Source organism: Callospermophilus lateralis, chromosome 11, assembly GCF_048772815.1.
Source record: "Callospermophilus lateralis isolate mCalLat2 chromosome 11, mCalLat2.hap1, whole genome shotgun sequence".
NCBI lineage: Eukaryota > Metazoa > Chordata > Mammalia > Rodentia > Sciuridae > Callospermophilus > Callospermophilus lateralis.
In genome coordinates, this window is record NC_135315.1 from 4,283,474 (window position 1) to 4,304,301 (window position 20,828).

The 20,828-nt window shown below is 61.6% G+C and overlaps 1 protein-coding gene across 3 annotated transcripts in view; it reads right to left on the reverse strand.

Moving 5' to 3' along the window:
- Positions 1-20,828, reverse strand: part of Septin9 (septin 9) — a 140,815-nt gene that overhangs the window by 53,777 nt on the left and 66,210 nt on the right. For all 3 annotated transcript variants that reach the window (XM_076869238.2, XM_076869240.2, XM_076869239.2), the window contains one exon: positions 9,085-9,723. In XM_076869238.2, the coding sequence (XP_076725353.1) occupies positions 9,085-9,723 (639 nt within the window). The remainder of the gene's footprint in view (positions 1-9,084; positions 9,724-20,828) is intronic.

Genomic DNA, 20,828 nt, shown 5'->3' on the forward strand with positions numbered 1-20,828 from the left:
GGAAGGGGTTTCTTTCTTTATCTTCTGGTTTTTTTTTGTGGGGGGAGGGGTACTGGGGATTTAATCCAGGGGCATTTTACCACCGAGCCACATCCCCAGCCCCTTTTATTATTTGTTTGTTTGTTTTTTAGTGTGTGTGTGTGTGTGTGTGTGTGTGTATGTGTGGTGCTGGGGACTGAACCCAGGACTTTGTACATGCAAGGCAAGCCCTCTATCAGCCCTTTTGAATTTGAGAGAGTGTATTGCTAAGTTGCTGAGGCCGGCCTTGAACTTGAGATCCTGCAACCTCGTTCTGTTCTTCCTATTCACTGGGATCACAGGTGTGCTTCCTGGTGCACCACACCCACAGACACACCCCACCCCACACCACACCACACAGACACACACACACCCTACCCCACACCACACAGACACACACACACCCCACACATCGCACACACACACACACACACACACTACAATTCAGACACACATACACCACACATCCCACATATACACAGACACACACACCCAATACACTCATACACACACACACACACACACACACACACACACCCTCATACACACCACACACCACACACACTCCTACAGGTATGTGTGCCCTGGTTCGTGGTGTGAAATGAGCTTCATAACCCACTTTCTGGAACCTTCCACGACCCCAGACCTCTTGTGACTCCTGGGGCCTGACAGGCTTCTCCTGCCTGGACCCTCTGCCCCCTCAAGGCCCAGCTCCCTGGTCACCAGCTCCTCTGGGGCTGCAGCAGCAAGCACAGGGCGCTCTCTCCTCCAGGTGCAGTGTCCCCTGGACGCGTCCCTCTCAGCACACGTCATACTGCATGCGTGTGCAGCCCGGACCATCTCTGTGTGCCCCTCTGCAACAGCACCAGGCTCCAGGGAGTTGCTGGGTACACACATGGCAGCAGGGACTGTCCCCTCTGGTGCCGTCCTTGCTAACTGTGCTACAGCTAGTGGCCCAGGGACCTCTGAATGCCAAGAGGTGATTTTCTAGGGAAATAAATACATTTGAAGGAGGAGGAGGAGGAGGAGAAATACCCCAAACTCATAGCTCTGAGTTTTTAAAGTACTAGATGCCGGCAACGGTCTCTGGCTCAGATGGTTTCACTGGTGAATTCTTTACAAGTTCCATGGAGGAGATGATTGTGTCACTGTGAAGACGTTCCAGCACAGGGGGGGTGAAGGAGCACATCCAACTGCTCTGCTCAGCCAGCAGTCACTGACACTGGAAATGATAAAAATAGCACACCCCACGCTGTGGAGCACGCTCACTGCAGGGACGCCTGGGGAGCTGCTTCAGCCGAAATCACTTCCAATGGAGTAATGATTTCAATACATGAAAATAACACCACAGAAGTACTAGAAGAAAACGCGGGTGAAATTCTTTGCTGTAATTGTGGAATGCAGGAAGACACGAATTCCAAAGCTAAAAGGAGGAATTTGACTACATAGGCCTTAAAATTCTGTTTGGGAGAGACACACCATAAACAACAAAGTCCACAACTAGGAGCAGGATGCAGCGGTGCATGCCGGTGATCCCAATGACTGGGGAGGCTGAGGCAGGAGGATCGCAAGGCTGAGGCCGGCCTGGGAACTTAGAGAGGCCCTGTCTCAGACACAGAAAGGGCTGGGGGTGCAGCTCAGCAGCAGAGCACCCCGAGTTCATTCCCTAGTACCATAAAAAATAAAAAAAGTTAACAACTGGGGAAAGGCAATTGTACCAGCGATGACAAAGGTGTCTTCAAAGAAATCAGCAAGACTGACACCCAGACTGAAAGGGTAGCAGGGGGTCACCGGCCTGTGGACATACAAAGGTAGCTTCTCTCACTCAAGACGGACGGCTCCAGTTTGCATAAAGCCCGTGTGAAAGGCGGGGTCCTCGGGGAGCGGGGCCTTGAGGGAGTCTGGGCCCCTAAGGGAACCCTGGGGCCTCGCAGGCTGTGCTTCCCAAGGCAGGCTGCAAGCCTTGGGCTCCACCTCGAGGTGACCAGGACAGCCAGGTGACGGGCCCTCCAGAAGGTGACCCTCCAGAAGGTGCCAACACAAGCCCCGCCTCCGTAAGTGGCCTCCTCCAAAGCTGGGTGATGTGGGCCCCAACAAGACGCCCGTGGGAGCGCTTCTGCCCCACCACCGCGAGGGCACGGGGTCTCGCCGTCATCACTAAAAGGGCTGTGACCACTTTAGGGACAGTTTGGAAATTGCCCCTGAATGCCAAACCCCCTCCTAGGGGCCGATGGCAGTCACAGGGCACAACGGCCAGCGTGGGCGCTCAGGGCTGCCCTCAAGGTCTCCTTCACTGGGACAAGCTGGACAGAAACAAGGGGCCTGCGACAGCCTGGACGCGGCTGCTAAGAGGAACCCGCTGCCGCCCGCCTGCGCGAGGCCCTGTGCCACCCGCGGGAGGAAGAGCAGCCAGGAACAGAGTCACCCTAGTGTCCTTAGGAGGCACCGGGGCTTCGTCCCCTTCCTCCCTCTGCAGGGCTGGGTGGAGCCAGGGTCTTGCTCCTGCTAGAAACTGCTCTACCCCCAAGCCCACCCCGGCCCCAGCGGAGCCCACCCCACCCTGCAAGCCCACCCGGCCCTGCCCCAGACCCGCCGAGCCCACCCCGGCCCAGGACACAGACGTTTTGACAGAGTCCTGACAGCACATGAAATCCTGAGGGTCAACGGCAGCACACGCTGTCGGCACCGGCCACCTCGGGGACGGGTGAGGAGAGGCCGGGTTCCCTCTCCTACTCAGGTGGGCACCTTTGCTACCCACCGTGACCGGGCAGCACCTTCTGGAAGGAAGGAAGGAAAGGGGAGGAGCGTGAGAGCAGCTCCCGCAGGACAGGGGCAGAGCAGCTGGCCGTGCAGACCCTGGGGCCGTGGCTACCGACGGGCCCGCACCAGAAGGTGCTGCATGGGGACTTCGGACAGTGCTGCCCTTTGCCAAGTGAGGGTCACTCCTGGTCTTCACCTAGGGGCTTGGTCCCCGGGGGCCGGAAGCAGTCTACCAAGTCACCACTTCTGGTGACACCAGGCAAGAGGAATTGTCACCTTGACCTCGAGGAGACGGGCCACAGCACACATCCTCAGGCCCAGGGCAGGGCAGGAGAGGGAGCCCAGCAGAACAGGGCAAAGTGCACGTCCACAGCCGCTGCCCTTCCCCAGACAGAGGCCCAGGCCCCGGGGTGGCCACATGCACTGCGTTTCTGAGCTGGAGCCTCTGGGCCATTTGGAAGCAGGGAGTGGAACCGGTGGTGACCAGAGTCACATAGGTTCCGAGTTGCAGACGGGGACAGACGCAGTGGAGGAGGATCTCCATCAGAGGCCACTGAATGGAGTCCAGCTCAAGCCAGGGGAAAGAGGCTGTGTGACTGAGGACCAGTCACCTTCCCTCTCGGAACAGCACTGGGTAAGAGCAGGGATCTCCACACTGGGTTTCCAGAGGTGAACGCCAGCAGGGTGGGCAGGGAGGCCAAGGGTGGGGCTCTCCACCTAACCGTTTCCTCTGAGCCGGGGAAGGCCCAGCCGTGGGCCCTGCTGCTTGGCCTCTCAGCCACATCCCAGGCTGTAGGAGCCCGGGCTGGGGAAGTCACCTACCTCACCCACGGGGAGCCCCAGAGAGGAAGCGGGGCCTGGCTTGGGAAGTGCCTCCTGTAGCCCTAAGACAGGAGGCCATGGGGGATACGACTGTCCAGCCAGTGTGGGTGCATGGCATCCTCCCAGGCCCGCCCACTGGAACCCAGGGTCTGGTCAGGGGCTGCCCACACTTCGGGGTGCAAGGCGGGATGTGCCTCTGTGCTCAGAGTGAGGCTGCCCGGCTGGGCTGCCCGGCTGGCTCGAGGCCTGACAGCCGCCCCTCCGTGCAAACCCTGGGTCCCAGCAGCTGTCCGGGGTCTGGAGGCCGTGGACACGGCTGTGGCACGGCTCCTCTGACAGCTGCTCTGCCTTCCTACACCCAAGACAGGCCTCACCCAGGGCCATGTGTCTGGGGCCTAGGCTGGGTGGTCAGGGCCGGGCCCACGGAGGCAGAGGGGGCGCAGCCTCCTTGCCCCACCCGCCCTGCAGCTGCGCGGCTCTATTTAAGGCTTTCTGCAGCTGCCTGGCGCATTCCCTGGGCGGCCTGGCTCCCCTCCCGCGCACACGGGGCTTGGCAGACAGCTGGGCCACCGGCCAGCCAGGGGAGGGGCTCTTTGTCCTAAACCACAGAGACAGGCTCTGTCCTCGCTGTCCCCACCCTGGAGACCCACCTGGCCTGGCCCCTCCCCCAGAGGTCCCCCTGTTCCCCAGGTCAGGGCTTCCTCTGCAGACCAGGCAGCTCAGAAGGTGGGCCTCGGAGCAGGGGAGGGGAGGCCCGTCACAGAGTAATGGGGTGTCGGGTGCCCCCTGGGGCGAGTCAGGAAAACTGGAGGTGCTCAGAGCGGAGCGCTGTCTTCCAGGTAAGAGTCCAGAAGGATGTCCCTCCTGGACACAGGCTGTGTCTCTGCAAAAGCAGAAATGCACCTCCGGCTGATGCCGGGGAATGCCCAGGCCAGGGATGGCCCACAGGACACCCTGCAGAAGGTGGTGTCCTACAAATTCAGGAGACTGCGAAGGAGCTCTGGGGCAGGGACACTTCCTCCCTAAGTCCTGGGGCCACCCTCTCCCCACTTCACTCTCTGACCCCACGCAGTGCTGGGCACCCTGAGTCCTCCCGGGCGGGGCCAGGTACACAGTCCACGTCCCCTGGCTGATGACTCTCTCCTCAGACCCTCCAGTCCCCTCCGGGTGGTCCCAGGGAACCCTCTGCTGGTTAACCCACTCAGCACCTCACTGTCCTGCAGCCCCCCCTCGGCCCCCCGCCCTGCACACAGCCTGGTGAGGACATCCCCATGTCCCTCAGCAGGGACCTGAGTGCCCCTCCCGCAGCCGCACCCATGCTGCTCCCAAAGGTTTGGAGTCACCGGGCAATGCCTGCCCACCCTTGGGCCTCCCTCACACGCAGCGCCTGGCATCACCAGGGACCACCCATTGGCAGCGGAGCCCACGCAGCTCTCGACCCGGCCTGGGGCCCGACATCCACACCCTCCTCGCTGACAGCTTCAAAAACAGAGGCCTGGAGGGTAAGAGCTCAGGGTTCCTGGGTGGAGCCGGACACACCCAGGAACTCAGCCTGGCCTCCAGAGAAGGCACCATCACAGTCGCACAGGGAGCGCACCTTATAAGGCCGCTGGGAGCTCGGGAGTCTGGCCCAGGAGGGACCCAGCCAGCAGCCCTACAGCCCAGCCCTACCCATAGACGGATGGACCAGGGATGGCCCTGAAAAGGATGAAGTCCCTTCTGAGAGAAGGACAGCAAGCAGGGGCCAAGGGACAGGGCCAGGGCCAGACTCAGGAAACACAGAATCCAGCGCAACACAAGCTCAGACCTCAACAGCCCTGGGCCGGGAGGAGCAAGGCGGCCTCTGCCCTCAGCTGCCCCTGCTTCTCGGGCTCCTCTTCAGCCACCCTCAGCCCACTGCGGCCCCTGAATGCCGAGCCTTCCAGGACCACCCCGCGTCACGCGCTCAAAACCTGCGGCAAGCCCTGCAGAGTCCTCCGCGACCACCTGCCCCAGCACTGCGGGAGACCCCAGCCGGCCGGCAAGCAGGTGCCCGGGCAGGCAAGCAGCTGCCCCAGGCGAAGTCCGCAGGAAAAGCATCTGCTCAGTCCTGGGGTCCCCGAGAGATCTGTAGGGTCCCTGCACCACCTGCAAGAGCATCGAAAAGCCAGCTCATGTCAGCACCCGTGGGCCACTCCCGTGGGCCACTCCAACACTGTCAGTGGAGCACCTGCTGGGCCAAGTCCCTTACCAGCCGTCTTGTGGGATTCTCCCAAACCAAAGGCAACAGCCCACCTTCAAGGGACCTAGAGGCCACTAGGGGAAGGAAAGGATCCTGAAGAGCGTCCAGGAAAATGCTCAAGAGCACACACGCTGGCCCCAGCAAAGGGGCTTCCCTCTACTGTCTGTGATTTCTGCATTCTAAGGAAGGAGAGCTGTTACTTTTTATAACCTGAAAAATTACTTTTCCATTGAAAAAACACATCCAGCCGAGAAAAGAAGGTTCATACCCAAAGAGCTTAGATCCCAAGCCAAATATCAGGTATTTCACGGGAGAAAGAGCAAAACGGCCGGAGGATGCTAAGGAGTCGCAGGGACACGCAGGGACACACAGGAGTTGCAGGGACGCACACGGACACGCAGGAGTCGCAGGGACACACAGGAACACACAGGAGTCGCAAGGACACACAGGGACGCACAGGAGTCGCAGGGACACACAGGAGTCGCAGGGACACACAGGAGTTCCACAAAGCAGTGATGGGGGCGGGGACTGGGGGGCAGGGACCTGTGGTGGTGAGGAACAGTGTGGAGACCAGAGAAAAGCCGGAGCGCGGGCCCAGGTGGGAGTGGACCCCACTGCTGTGCCCTTCGGGGCCTTGGTCTGGAAGCAGCTGGGCAGGCCCCGGAGACCCCGTCCTGGAGGCAGCGAGCGGCCAAGGGGCTGAGTGTCTAAGGAGCTCGCTCCCTCCCAGGTCCTTCCTCCGCACCACGCCAGCTGGCCCTCGGGCACAGGGGGCAGCTTGATGTCTGCAGAGGGGAGTCATAACAGAGTCTGCAGGGGACTCTGGTCTCTTCCAACCTGGTCCCCCATGAGGTGGAAGGGGACTGAGAGCTGGGTCTACAGGATTGACGGGAGAGAGGGCCAGTCTGTCCAGAGGCACAGGTCAGGCTGTGAACAGATGAGGGGATGGAGAAGCAGGCGGGACCTTGAGGAGGGGCCAGGGCCCTGGGCCCCCGTGGGATTTCAGGAACACGACTCCGTTGGGAAGGCTCTGCCCTTCCCGTCTCCTTCCTTGCTCCACAGGACAGAGGAGCACAGGACACACAAGCACAGGCCGTGGCCCTCCCCACAGGAGGTAGACTCCCAGGCCGGGCCCTCAGTGGCCGGGGCATCTGGGAAGCCGTGGGAGCGACTACTCCCCGGGGCTCTGTGCAGCGCCCCAGGCCCCACTAGGGGGCCTTCCCCTCCCGCCCTCCCAGGCAGGCCCCCCTCTCTGCTCCTCAGCCCCCGTTCACCCACCACCCTTCCTGCGGCTTGGCCAGCTTCGGAGGGCAGAGGCCACAGGACTGCCCCCTGTCCCCCCTGTGCCCCAGCGCCTGGCACAGTCTCTGCTTGAAGCGGGGCTGAGCTGTCTGTGCTGGGGAAGACTGGCACCCCGGGGCACATCCTTGGCAGCGCCACCCTGAGCGGAAGCTGCAGAGCCAGGACCCCTCCTGGTGCACCCACACCAGCTGTCGCAGGATCCGGACGGCCTGCTGCCTCCCCACCACATCCTGTCTGACTCAGCGGAGTGTGAACACCTCTTCCCAGGAGTGGGTGCATACGGTGGCACAGCAAACCAGGACGTGGACCAACAGAAGACTGGGGGTGGGGGACACAGCCCCACCACCCTGCCCACCCGGGGCAGCCCTGGACGTCCGGCCTGGTGGATGGCGGGGGCGGGGGGGGGGGCTCTGCAGGGTCAAGTTTAGAGAGACAGACTCACACCCAGGGCTGGAGGAACCTTCAGCCACAGCCTCACAACTCGGGGCAGCCCGATGCCAGGCACGGTGGGAAAGGCAGAGCCCGAGGACCCCAGGCCTGCTGAGCTAAAGGAGCAAGGGCAAGTGGCAAGAGTGTGGCCTGCACATCCAACCCCACCCTGACCCCGGGGAGGGCCTCATTCCATAAGGAGAACCAAAAGCAGGCACTGAAAGGGCTGCAGGCACCCAGGCTCGCAGCAGCATTACCCAGAGGCCCCGGGAAGCGGAACACAATGCAGCATATACACGCACAGAGTAGTATTCAGCCCTGAAAAGGAAGGAGATTGTGACCCGGTGACCCTCAAGGACATCATACTGAGTGAAATAAGCCAGGCACAAAAAGACCAGTATGGTGAGATGCACTTCCAGAGAGACACGGCCCTGTGGGCCACCCAACTCCTGAGACAGACAGGAGGGCCTCGGGGAGCAGAGAGGGGTTGGGAGTGTTTGAAGGAGACAGAGATGTAAAGTCATGGAGAAGCTGGGACACCAGCCTAAAAGCCTAAAAGCGGCTGAAACCGTCGGTTTTACTCTGCTGTGTTCACCACAGTTAAAAATAACGAAAAGCCAGGTGCTGGCTCACGCCTGTGATCCCGGCAGCCCGTTTGGGTGGTCTAACCCAAGAACACCATGGGACACCAGCGAGTGCCAAGTCCTGCGCCCCACACTCAGCTTTGAGGGGCCGATGGCCCAGGACCCCTTCACAGGCGCTTCTCACTGGGAGCCTGGGAGGGGCCGAGTTGGGACAAGCACACTTCTGAGGACCACAGTGCCCTCAGCCCCCGCACGCCCCCGCAGGCCCGGCCCGTCTCCCCGTGGGTGCTCTGAGAGGACCACAGAGCCCAGGAGAGCACCCCCAGATGAAGGTGGGTGCAGGTACCACAGGCTCCTGGGTCCCAGGGGCCTTGGCCATTTCCCCAGCAAGCAGTGGCCAGGTGCTTGCTCTCCTTGCTGCTGGCCACAGCCATCCCTCCCCAGGGAGGAGGAGGGGAGGGAGGCCAAGGCACAGAGTCAGCAGGACAGAAGGGCTCCCCAGCAAGCCCAGGAGGACAAGGGAGCCTGCCTTCCCCTGGGCCTCGGCCCTGCCGGGCACTTCCAGGCCCTGTGGTCCCTCTTGGCAGGACCTCTCCCTGCAGCCCGTCTGCGCCTCTCAGCCCCACCCCCGCCCAGCACCGACCACTCTTCTCCAAACCTCCGGCCCCCAGGATCACAGCGCCGAGTCCCGCCACAGCCCGTGGGGACCAACGAAGGGGTTCCCTCGCAACCCACGGACGGTTTCCCGAGTCCAAGTCCTCACGCATCCTGGGGCGGTCCCAGGGGTCAGGGGGCCAGGCACCGCCCGAGCGCTGGGACGCTGCCCTGTGTGTCCAGCTCCTCCATCTCCACAGAGCATCTCCCCCACCGTGAGCGGCTCCCCCAGTGACCCCACATCAAAGCCCATCCCCTCCTGCACAGACTGGAGGACCCAGCCCAGATACTCACCCTCCGGGCTCCGGGGCAGGGCCTCGGCCACCGGAGGCTTGGGCTCCAGCCTGCTCTGTAGCTGAGACGTCAGGGCAGGCTCTGAATTCTCCAGGGTCTGGGATGGGAGGGGACAGGCGGGAGCCTCGGCCGGCTTGGGCCCCTGGATCTCCACCCTCTTGGGGGCTGCGTCGATGGCCGGGCTGGCAGGCACCTCGGGGGTCTTGGAGGCAGGGGCCTCCATCCTGCGGTGGGCTGGCTCCGGGGGCTTGACGATGGTGATCTCCGTCCTCCGAGGGGTCGGGTCTGGGGTCTTGTGGCCCAGCGCCTCGGCCCTCTTGAGCCCGAACCGGGCCGGCCCAGGGGTGGCCGCGTTCTCCACCTGCTTGGAGGAGATGTCGATGGAGAGCTCGGTGCGTCGGGACACAGGTTCAGGCACCTTGGGCCCCGCGAGCTCCACTCTCCGCAGGGCGGGCTTGGGCGAGCGCTGGCCCAGGGGGTCTACATGGCGGGCGGAGGGCTCTGAGTTCTTCACACCCAGGTCCTGGAACTTCTGGGTGGAGCTGGCCACAGTGGCACGGAGCAGGGGCGTCTGGACCCGCCGGGGCGGGGTGGAGTTGGGCGGCTCGACCTCCTCGACCTCGAAGGATCTCTTCAAGGCTGAAAGACAGAGGAGGACGTGGTGAGTGGCCGCAGGGGACGCTAGGCAAGCGCGTGCTTTGGGCTAAGGAAGCATCCAGGAAGGTAAGTCGGCTGGACCACAGGGGACTAAGAGAAAGGACAGGCCCCTCCCAGAGGTCTCCCAGGGCACCAGCAATCAAGAGTTCTGGGGACAAAGACAATGGAGCAGGGTGGACACTGCCCCACCAAGGCCACAGCATGGGGGCCTCTTCCGCCAGGCCACCTACAGAACGTTCCGGCTCGCAGGGGCCTGGATTTCTTCTAGGTGTGGCTTTCTGGCTCCCCCTCGCCCCCCGCCCCCCCCCACAGCAGGCACTCAGACACCACTGAGCCAGAGGAGGACTGCGTCCCCCGGGACCAAACTGCAACCATCACGGCTTCGAATCAGGACAGGACCCGAAGACCCCGTGGACAACGCTGGGCTCGCCGGCCCAGGCCCCCGATGACCCGTGACGGAGAGAACATTCTCCCCCTGACACAGACAGGGAAACCGAGGCAGGAGGCACCTCAGCAACGGGCCGATGGCGCGGAGAGCAAGTGGCAGAGCCAGGCTGTTGGTCGGCCCTGTCTTCCCTTGCTTGTCCAGCTCCCCAGCTGGGTCCACGCTGGCCAGCCCCTCAGTCATCTCCCTCCTGGCCCCGAGGGACGCGGACCACTGACCCCACCCTGACGCCCAGCACCCAGCTCTCCCGCCCCCTCCTCCGGTCCGCTCCCTCGAGGCAGCGGGTGGTGCCTGCAAAGCCGCCCTCCCCCACCCTGCAGCCTCCCGCCAAATGAGAACCAGCTGCCTGGTTACGCCAGCAGGGAGAGGCCCACGTGGCAGGAGCCCTCCCCAGCTCTTTCCCGGAGCGACCCAGCCTCTCCCCACCCTCCTCTGCCTCCCCAGCCCCCAGAGCCCAGGACTTCACGGGACCCCACAGCTTTCTCCCCTCCCCACAGGGAAAAGGGCCGACAGCCGGTCCCGGCACTCAGCAACAGCTCAGCAAGACCCTTCAGCCTTCTTGCCTCCAAACGCAGAAGAGTTCCTGTGTCTGCAGGGCCAGCACCTCCTTCGGAAGACCAGGGGCTGGTGGGCGCTGGAGAGGCAGGGGGCGGGGGGCGGGGGGGCAGGGAGGTGGGAGGCAGAGGTGGCCCCGGCTCTGAAGCCTGGCTGTGGAGCCTACCAGCTTCCCAGTCGGCACTCACATGAGGACCCTTAGCTCTGGGCATCCCTCCCTCACTTGTCCTGAGGCCAGACAGGGAAATGTCAGCTGAGTGGCAGGTGTGACCAGGTAGTGACAGGTGCTAATAGCCATCTCTGCCCTGCAGGAACAGGGGCCCAGGGTGGCCAGAGCTTCTGCATTTCTATATGACGCCTCCTGATCTGTAAATGCCAGCCCGAAGCAAAACAAGCCCTTTGAAAGATCACACTGCAGCCAGACACGGAGATGCACGTGGTAGCTGATCCCAGCTACTTGGGGGGCTGAGGCAGGAGGATCACAAGTTCGAGGCTTGGGGCTGGGGCTATAGCTCAGTGGTGGGGCACCTGCCTAGCATGGGCAAGAGCCTAGGTTCCGTCCCCAACACTGCAAAGTAAATAAATGATGAGAACAAGGTGCAGCGCAGCCCAACAAGATCACACCCACAAACCTTAGCTGCTCACAGGCCCAGCCAGTGGCCTCAGTGATAATGTGGCCACTGGACGCAGGGTCCTGAGCCAGGGGGTGCCAGCTCCAGATTCCAACTTGGTTAACTCTCCCTGTCACTGGGCCAGCAGGGGATTCACCCTACGTGCACACTGCCTGCTTTGGCTCTAAGAAGCATGATAGGCTGGGGTTAAGGTCACCCCGGGCAGGAAGTCTAAGGCTCGGAACTGCACCCCGTGTACTCCCCTTAGTCACCTGAGGTCACCTGGTCTACCCCAGCCTCCAGTGCGTGGTCCAAACTGTCCTGGAGGGGGCGCCCTGTGCTGTGACCCCCCCACCACCACCTCCCGCCCTTGTTCCTTGCGGCCAGCTGCACAGCAGACACTGGGTGAGGGGAGACCGTGAGCAGGCTTGCCCAGGGAGGAAGCAGAGCCTGCCCTCGGAGTCCTGGTGAGTCTGTGTCCCCGTCTGGACAGCCCCTCCCTGGGAGCCCACCTGAAGGCACCCCGTTGCCAAGCACGCACCCACCGCACAGCGTCGCGGGTGGAGTATCACGTGGTGACCCGGCCAGGGCCGCCCCTGCGCACAGGCCGGCTGTGTCCACGCTGCTCCTCTGTGTCAGCAGCCAGCTGCCCTCACTTTCTATGCTGCGTCCCTTCAAGGCGCATGTCACCGCCGTCCCCAAGCACACCCTAGTGACCTCTGTGCTCAGCCTGGCTGTTATCTGTTACCCTGCATCACCTGGTCCTCGCAGGGGGAGCCGCCTGCCATCAGAATGGTGACCATCAGGACACAGGGGGGAATCTGTTCTTTTTTTTTTTTTTTTTTTTTTTAGGTGCTGGGAATTGAGCCCAGGAGCTCGCTGCCTCTGAGCTACACCCCCAGCCCTTTTTGTTTTGAGACAGGGTCTACATAAGTTGCCCAGGCTGGCCTTGAACTTGCGAACCTCAGCCTCCTGAGTTGCTGGCATCCCAGGCCTGTGCCACCATGCTGGCTGAGTCATTCTGGATGGCTGCGGTGACACAGATCACCGCACTCTAAGAGCAGCTAGAAGGAGCAGCAGGAGGAGAAGCCCCTCCGTGCTGGGGGGCGACCCCTTCCCCAAGGAAACCGTGTTCCAACCACTCCCAGCCCCTCCCTGCCCCCCGAGGCCCTCCTGTCTGTCTCAGAAGGCCGTACCCAGATAGAGAGGGGCCAGCCGGGCCATGCCGGCCCCAAACCAGCACCTCTCCTCCTCCTCAAGAACCAGGCCCCCCCAACCAGGCTCACTATGGCCTCCTCCCGGAGCCTGCCTGGTGCCCACGGAGTCCACCCCCTCCCTCCCACACCAGTGGCTTCAGGGAGGGTGTGTGGGCTCTGTGGGAGCCGAGCTGGACACTGCCTACTCCCTACCACGAGCCTACTCCCAGCCCTTCCGGGAGCTTGGGACTTCTATGAAACTCACTACCGGCTGAAACACAAGTGTTTAACTTGGGCAGAGAGCCCAGAAGGAGCCTCAGAAGACAGGCCTTGGGAACAGAGAAGGAACAGTCTTTTTTTTCTTTCTTTCTTTCTTTCTTTTTTTTTTTTTTTTTTCTTGGTATTGGGGATTGAATCCAAGGGCACTTACTACTGAGCCACATCCCCAGCCCTTTTTTGTATTTTATTTAGAGACAGGGTCTCACTGAGTTGCTCGGGGCCTCACCAAGTTGCTGAGGCTGGCTTCTAACTTGAAATCCTCCTGCCTCAGCCTCCTGACCCTCTGGGATGACAGACGTGCACCACCACACTGGGTGCAGCAGTCTTCTTTTTTTCAACCTGAGACCCCACTTTCCTCTAAGGTTCCTTAATGGCTTGAATGTCTTCAAAAGAGACTGTCCACCATGTGACGTGGTGCACACCTGTAATCCTAGCAGATCGGGAGGTTGAGGCAGGAAGGTCACAAGTTAGAGACCAGCCTCAGCAACTTAGCAAAGCCTTAAGCAGCTTCGTGAGACCTTATCCCAAAATAAAAAATTGAAAGGGCTGGGGGTGTGGCTCAGGGGTTAAGCGCCCCTGGGTTCAATTCCCAGTACCAAAAAAAAAAACCATAAAAAACATGCCCAATGTCAACCTCAGAACTGGGAAGGAGAGGAGCGTATTTGGAAAAGGTCTTTGGGATGGAATCAAGTTAAGGATCCTGAGAATGAGAATGTAGGAGGGACACCAACAAGTGTCCTTTTAAGAAAAAGGCAGAGGGAGATTTCAGAGCCAGAGGCCCAGAGGAGGAGGTCACATAAAGACCAAGGCAGAGACTGGAGGATACAGTCCAAGCTGAGGGACACTAGGGTCCCCAGAGGCTGGGAAAAGGACCCTACCCTGGGCTGTTGGGAGGGAGCAAGGCCCTACGACACCTGGAATTCAGCTTTCTGGGCCCTGTTAAGCCGCCCGGTTTCCAGTGATTTGCTACAGTGGCCACAGGACACAGACACAGGCCCCACTGCGGGGACAGGCCCCCCCAGGGTCTCCACCAGCCCAGCCCTGCCCCCCCACACTCAGCAGGGCCCCGCGGGGCTGCCTCCCCTCCCTCCCACAGTCCCAAAGGCCCCAGATGGTGGAGGGTCCCTGGGGAGGGCAGCCCTGCCCTAGATTCACAGTGGGACATTTGGCGAGGAGACCAGATTTCTGTCTAAGGCAGGGACGCCCGTGGGCAACGGCCCCCGATGGAGGACTTCATGGAGAGCACCCCGCTTGCCACGGTCCTCGGGCACCTCTGCAGAGCTACCCCCTTCTGCCGACGTGAACACGCCCCAGAGAAGCCCCCCTCCCGTGACCCCCCCCCCCAGGTCACGAGATGTGTCCTCCCTCCCCAGATGCCAGCAAGGGTCTCACCAGCTCCTTCCTTTGCAGATCTCAGACCCCGTGACCGCGTATCACTTCCTCTTCTGTCTGCTAGGAGTTGGTGCTACAAAGGGAGCAGGAGATGCCCCGCTGGACATCACAGACTTCCACTGCTACACAGTATCAGGCAGATATGGGCCTGGCTGGCCTTGAAGTGTGAGCCTCCTGCCTCAGCCTCCTGAGTCGCTGGGACTATAGTCCCTGGGATTATAGTCCCTGGGGGTCTTCTCTCTGCCGCTGGGAGGTAAGACGGAGAGGGAAGGCTCACTTCTGCCCACTTTCACTGCCTCTATGGATTCTCAGCCCTCCAAAGCCGGCTCAAACCTTCCCGGCCTCCACCCTCCCCAACTTGTAGCATGACCCTGAAGATGGATCCTGCACTTTGGCCACTTCTGGGAATCTAACCCAAGGAAACAATCAGAAGTACAGAAAGATTTATGCACCGGGCCATCTGCATCAGCACTACCACTGCGAACACTGGAAATGATTCAGATTCATGCGGATTTTTCTAAACCCATGTGCTGAAGTCCCACAGAGTCATCAAAATCACGCTTCGGAAGATGAGAAATGCTGAGGATATTAAATAAAAATAGCAGGACGCAAGATGTCTACCAAGATCCTAATCCCCCGTCACGCACACGTGCAGTTCGCACGCACGCACGCACGCACACACTCACCCTCGCGGAGAAGGACTAGCTCCAGACAGAACCACAGTGGGTGTCATTAGACCCCCTGCCTCCCTCTGACAGGCCAATGATAAACGCACTCACTGCAGATTTCCAGGGCTCGACACAACGGGCACTTTAAGAAACGCACCTTGCGGCAGACAAGCTGGAGGGTGGGCATGACTGTGCGCGCCAGCCCACGACCCCTCCCAGGGGAGCATTTCCAGGCCGGCTTCTTTCCCAGGCTGGGCACAGGGCCACCCTCTCCTGTCCATCAAGCACCTACAGCCTCAGCTGCTCCACAAAGAGGCCAGAGTGGCCTCCCTCCAGATGCAAACCCTGCCGCCTGGGCCCGTGGGGGGCCGAATCAGGAGCGGCCTGGATCTGGGCCTGTTGAGGGAGGAATGTGCCCTGCACAAGGGGCCATTGTGAAGGCCCTGCTCTGACGGCAGGCTGCAAGCCTCTCCCGGCTCCTGAAACCTGATCGAGCACTTCCTGGTGCACAGATGGGCCTGGTCGGGGGAGGCAGCATCAGGAGAGCCACGAAGCCCTGCCCAGCCCGGGACAAATGTCTTGTACAGAAATGTTACAGCCCAAGGTCAAAAGAAACCCAGTGCCCGGGAGAGGGTGGGCGGAGAGACAGGAGGGAGCAGCCGGAATTCTGCGCTAGGCTCTGGGACACCGGCCTTGGTCAGAGTCCCCTGCTGCAGTGCAGCAGGTCTGTCCCTGAAGACACTGGCTGCCCAGGAGCCAGGGCCTGACCAGAGACCCCAGGGCATAGAGCAGGAGCAGGAGACAAGGCCCAGTGTGCTGTCCTGGCCCACAGCTAAAGCATGTGGAGGGAGGTCCTGGGCACATGGCCGCAGCCTCAGTTGACCTCTGCCCCATTCTATCTCCTCCGAGGGCTGCCCTGCAAGGGTGGTGGGCAACGGACAGGGCCTCAGCCTTTGCTGCCTGCCTGTGAGGCTCCCCGGCTCCTGGGGTGATCGATGCAAAGCCACAGGCAGCGAAGGCCCAAGAAGCACCTCAGCATGTGGCCTGAACTTCAAAGAAGGGATGAGACCAAAAAAACAAGACCTGTTCTGGAGGTTTGGGTGTCAGCGGACGGGGGGCAGTGAGACAGGAGGCAGAGGCAGGTCCGGGCGTCTGCATCACATCACGTGCTATCGGAGTTATCAGGGCAAGAGAGCACGGGCGCAGGGGCGGCCCACAGCAGTATGACTGGGCTGGCACAAGTGCCCTGTGCTGAGCGTGAGCCGCGGGAGGCCATGCACATTGACACATGCACCACCCAGGGTGGCTGAGGCCACACACCCCCGGCCTCACCTGGCCTGATTCTGCTTCTCTGCACAGGGCCTTCCCTGGTGCCCACCCCTGCAGAAGGCAGGAAGGACTTAACACTGGGCCCTGGCGCCAGATGGGACCCCCAGCACCCAGCTCCCTCCCCCATGCAGGTGGGACAGCCCTGGGCTCCATGGGGGCTGAGCTCAGCTGCCCACAGGGCTCCACTGTGCTCCCTTCTCATCCCCACACAGGGATCCCAGGGGTCACCTCCTGCTTGGACCGTGGTCTCACAGTCTGCGCCAGGAGGCCTGGGCGGCTGGGTGGAGGAGGAGGGTGGATGCCAGGCAGGTGGAGGGAGGGAGGCCTTCGTAGGACAGGGAGGGGGAGGCAGATGGGGTGCTGGGGGGGTGTGCTCAGGAAGGGCTTAAAGATAGCCACTGCGGAGCCCGCTTGGGAGGGCAGCAAACACCCTGGGCTCCCCGGGAGGGCCACACTGTATAACAAGAGCAGGGCAGGGGGCCAAGCCCACATACAGGAGGTGCTCCCTCCTTCAAGAGTCCCAGCGACACCTCAAACCTGCTGAAGCGTGAAGGAGAACCAGGGTGGCGGCACCCACAGCGCAGGATCTCCCCTCTGCCCCCGTCCCTGCCGTCCCCACAGCCAGGCTTGGCAGGGCCATCAGAGGCCAGAAGCAGCCATCTCCAGCGCCAGCCCACTCTGCAAGGAGTGGACCAGTGGGCCTATCTGCACATGGGACCTGGGGAGACCAGGGGTCACGGTCCACGAACCCCTGCTCCCTGCCTCTCACCAGACCACGCCTGCCTTCAGGCCAGGACGATGGCACAGAGGTCCCCGCCTGTGTCCCCTGGACAAGGAGGAACAGGCCAAGCATCTCCCTCTGCTCCTGGGAGGGCACAGGTAGTGTCACGGGGAACTCTGATTCTGCCAGGAGGGTCCAGCTCCTGGAGAGGAAGCAGGGAAGGCCGTTCGGCCCAGACTGTAATGTCCACCTCTCTGATTTATTCCACGGACTTTAGAAGGAGGCTTCTTCCTCTCTGTGGTCAGCACCCTTGGGCCAGGAAGACATGGAGTCCTTCCTGCCTGTCACAGCCCCCACCCGGGAGGCCTGGCCGGCTCTGGAAGGACGATGTGAGAACAAGCAGGTCTACAACGTCACGTGCCTGCGGCTGGATTTCCCAGATGAGGCCAAAAGAAATAAGCAAGCCCTCTCCCTTCCTCCCCTCGCACACTCACCAGCTCGGTGCAAGGGGCCCTCCCCTCAGCTCCGCTGGCCTGGGGGATGTGGCGGTCCCCAGCTTTCCTTCCAAAAACTGGGCTCAGAAACCCTGAGTCCCTGAAGGCAGGACACAAACAGGTGGGCAGCCCAGTGGCCGCTGTGGTCAACACTGCTCTTGAGACATAAGATCTCTGGCTTTTTTTTTTTTTTTCTGGAGTACTGGGCAGGGAACCCAGGGCCTTGGGCATGCTGGGCAAGGGCTCTACCTGAGCTACACCCCCGCCCCTTCATTATGCTCCCTTCTCCCTGGAATAAAACTCTAATGACCTGGGAAACAAGGACTCAGGCTGGACAGCGCCCTCCCCAGCCTGGCCACACCATCTCATCAACCCAGGATGGACCAGGAGTTCCATCAGATTCCCTTACAACTGCCTCCAAAATCTGCTACAGTGTCTGAAGGACACGGGATTCCACCCTGGGTTTGCCAAAAGTGGGATGAATAGTGTCCCCGCCCCTGATACACCCAGGGCTAACTCCTGGGGCCTGTGAGTGTGACCTTAGCTGGAAAAGGATCTCGAGGTGCCATTAAGGTGAGAATCTGAGACCACGGTGGATTAGAGTGGGCCCGTGCTAACCCAGAGATTGGAAAGCAGTGGACACCGAGTCACGGGCAGAGGCCACGGGAAGACAAGAGACGGAGACACAGGGATCACCGGGAACCGCCCTCATCTACCGGAGGCTGGAGAGGCATGGAAGAGAGAGGGTTCCTCAGGCCCCTAGAAGGGACCCTGCCAAGACACCTTGATGTCGGACTCTGGGCTCCACAGCCTTGGGCTCCCAGGCACCAAGAGAAATCGGGAAAGAAAGAGGACAAGGGGTCGGCTCAATGACACAAGCATGAAATCCCAGCAGCTCTGGAGGCTGAGACGGAAGGATGGCAAGTTCAAAGCCAGGCTCAGCAACGGCAAGGTGCTAAGCAGCTGGGTGAGACTCTGTCTCTAAATGAAATACAGAAGAGGGCTGGGAGGTGGCTCAGGGGCTGAGTGCCTGAGTTCAATCCCTGGTGTCCAAAATAAAAAGAAGAAAGGGGACAGGGGGCTGGGGTGCAGCTCTGTGGCAGTGCATGTGAGGCCCGGGTTCTGTGCCCAGCACCACAGGAAGTCAGCGAAATAGGAAGGGGCGGGTCTCACGCCCACATGGCCCTCCCCATCCCGCTCAACCTCTTGGCCTTGGGTTCAGCCTGAAGCCACTCTTTGCCTCTGATTCAACAGTGATTAGAAGGGACACCGGTGCCACCTGGCAGGAGGAGCCTCAGTCCCCTGGGCCCTGGCCAGCCCACCAGCTGCCACCAGGCTTCACACCTGGCCCCCTTGGTCCCTTCTGCTGCCTGGCCCCCCGGTTGCCACCAACCCTCCCCCACATCAAGGTGTCCATGTGTGTCCCCTACCTGGGAAGTTCCCGGGCTCCCAGTGGCCTCCCTGCCAATCGTCACAGCTCCTCCTAGGTGTCCCATGGGGCAATAAGTCACGTGGTCACCCCCGCCTGTGGCAGGTAGGACTCCCCAACTGAGAAGGGCCTTGGCTTCAGGGAGCGCTCAGGGTTGGGTAGACACCTCACAGCCTCGACAGACCCCGCCCGACAGTCAGCCCAGCTCCTGATTCTGGAAGTCCCTTCACCCAGCGCTGAGCCGCTGGCCTCCAGGCAAAGGCTCCCCTCTGTGCGGCCTCCTGCCTCCTGCAGCCCATCTGGCAGCCCCGGGGTCATTCCAGGCTGACTGTAAACATGGCTCTAAGAAGCGGGACTCCCTTTCTTCTCTCCTAAATTACAGATTGGGGAACGTGAGCACATCTGGAACAACTGGTTGCAACGCCTGGACAGGTCCTACCCTCCCCCTTTCAAACCAGCTGCAGGCCATCTCCCCAGGATCAGGAGGAGGGAAGTGGGCTGGAGCTGCAGCAAGAAGACAGATGTGGGGTAGATAAGGCGTGGGGTAGATGAGGCGAAGAACTTCCTGGCTCAGGGTGGGGCGGCCGGGTGAGAGGGCAGCTCAGAGCAGAAGTGAAGATCTGTGGGTGTGGCCGGCCGCGGGGAGGGAGCGCTCAGGAGACCTCTGCAGGTCAGAGGTCCCCTGGAAAGGGCAGCTCTTGAGGGAGCCCCTGAGAGAGTGGGCTTCAACACAGGACTCCAGCCTGAGCCCTGAGGCCACGGAGGTCCCAGGTCCCAGGGGAGAGCAGGTTTCCTGAGCTTTAATCCACCCACATCCTCCGGGCAGCCCAGAAACCCGGCCAGGGTCCTGCCTGTGGCCTCCTCGGTCCTTCTGGGGAGAGAGAACTGAGCCCCAAGGAGGGTCCGGCCACCGTCCTCCTCTCAGGCCTGCCCTCCCACCCCCCTGCAGTCCACTGCTTCCACTTCCAAGGCCCTGCTGCAGCCCAGAGAGCCAGGACGCGGGCCCTGAGGAAGGTGACCTCGGCCTGTTTCCACCCAAGCACCGGACAGCGCCAGGCGGGGTCCGTGTGCAGCCCAGTGTGCAGGCCAAGCCGCTCCCTCCTCCTCTGTTCCCAGCCTGGCCACTGGTCACGGCTGGTGGCAGCCACTCCTGATGTGCAGGGAGGCCACCCTCCCTCTTCTCCTGACCAGCTACTGGGAAAATATTAAAAGCAGTTTAAAAATGAAGGAGAAAAAAAAAAAAAAAGGCCTAACAGCAGGGGCCCTGGGCCAGGTGGAGGCCTCCATCAGCCACCCAGCCAGGGGCACCGAGGCCAGATGGGCTCTGTGTTGTGGCCTGGAGGCCCAGGCCAGCATGAGCTGCGACCTAATTACAGGGGACGGTGACCCTGGGGAGCGGAGTTCAGGCTCCGGTCAGAGCAGCGCCCAGGACAGCCGGCCTCAGAGCCAGGGAAGGGGCAGGGCCAACCCTCAGTGAGCAGACCATGCTCTCCACGTTGTGGCGGAGGTGGGGACAGAGCTGTGAGCGGACAGCCCTGCGCCTGTCCAGCCAGCCTCACGGGTCGGAGTTCGAGGGCTGGGTGGGCTTGGTTGCCACCCTCAAAAACTAGAGGGGATTGCCAAAGAAGGGGGTCCCAGAAACCCAGAGGAGGAGATGGAGGGCTGCGTGGGACAGGCCACGGCTGGACACTGAGAAGATTCCAGAAGGGGCTGCCAGGGAGGGAGAGCCTGGGCATTCCAAATGGCCCAGGGGTGGGGGCTTGGCAAGGCCCGGGGTTCCTCCTGCTGAGACCCTCCTGGCTCCCCGCACAGCTCTGGGAAACCCCACAAAGCCATCAAGGACACCCCACAAAGGGCAGGTGAGGCTCTGGGCGGGGTGGGAAGCCTGGACTCCCGGGGACTGCCTGGAAGGAGGAGCCCAGAGGTGAGGAGCAGCGGGAGGGACCCAGGAGAGGGTGTCCGCCTGCA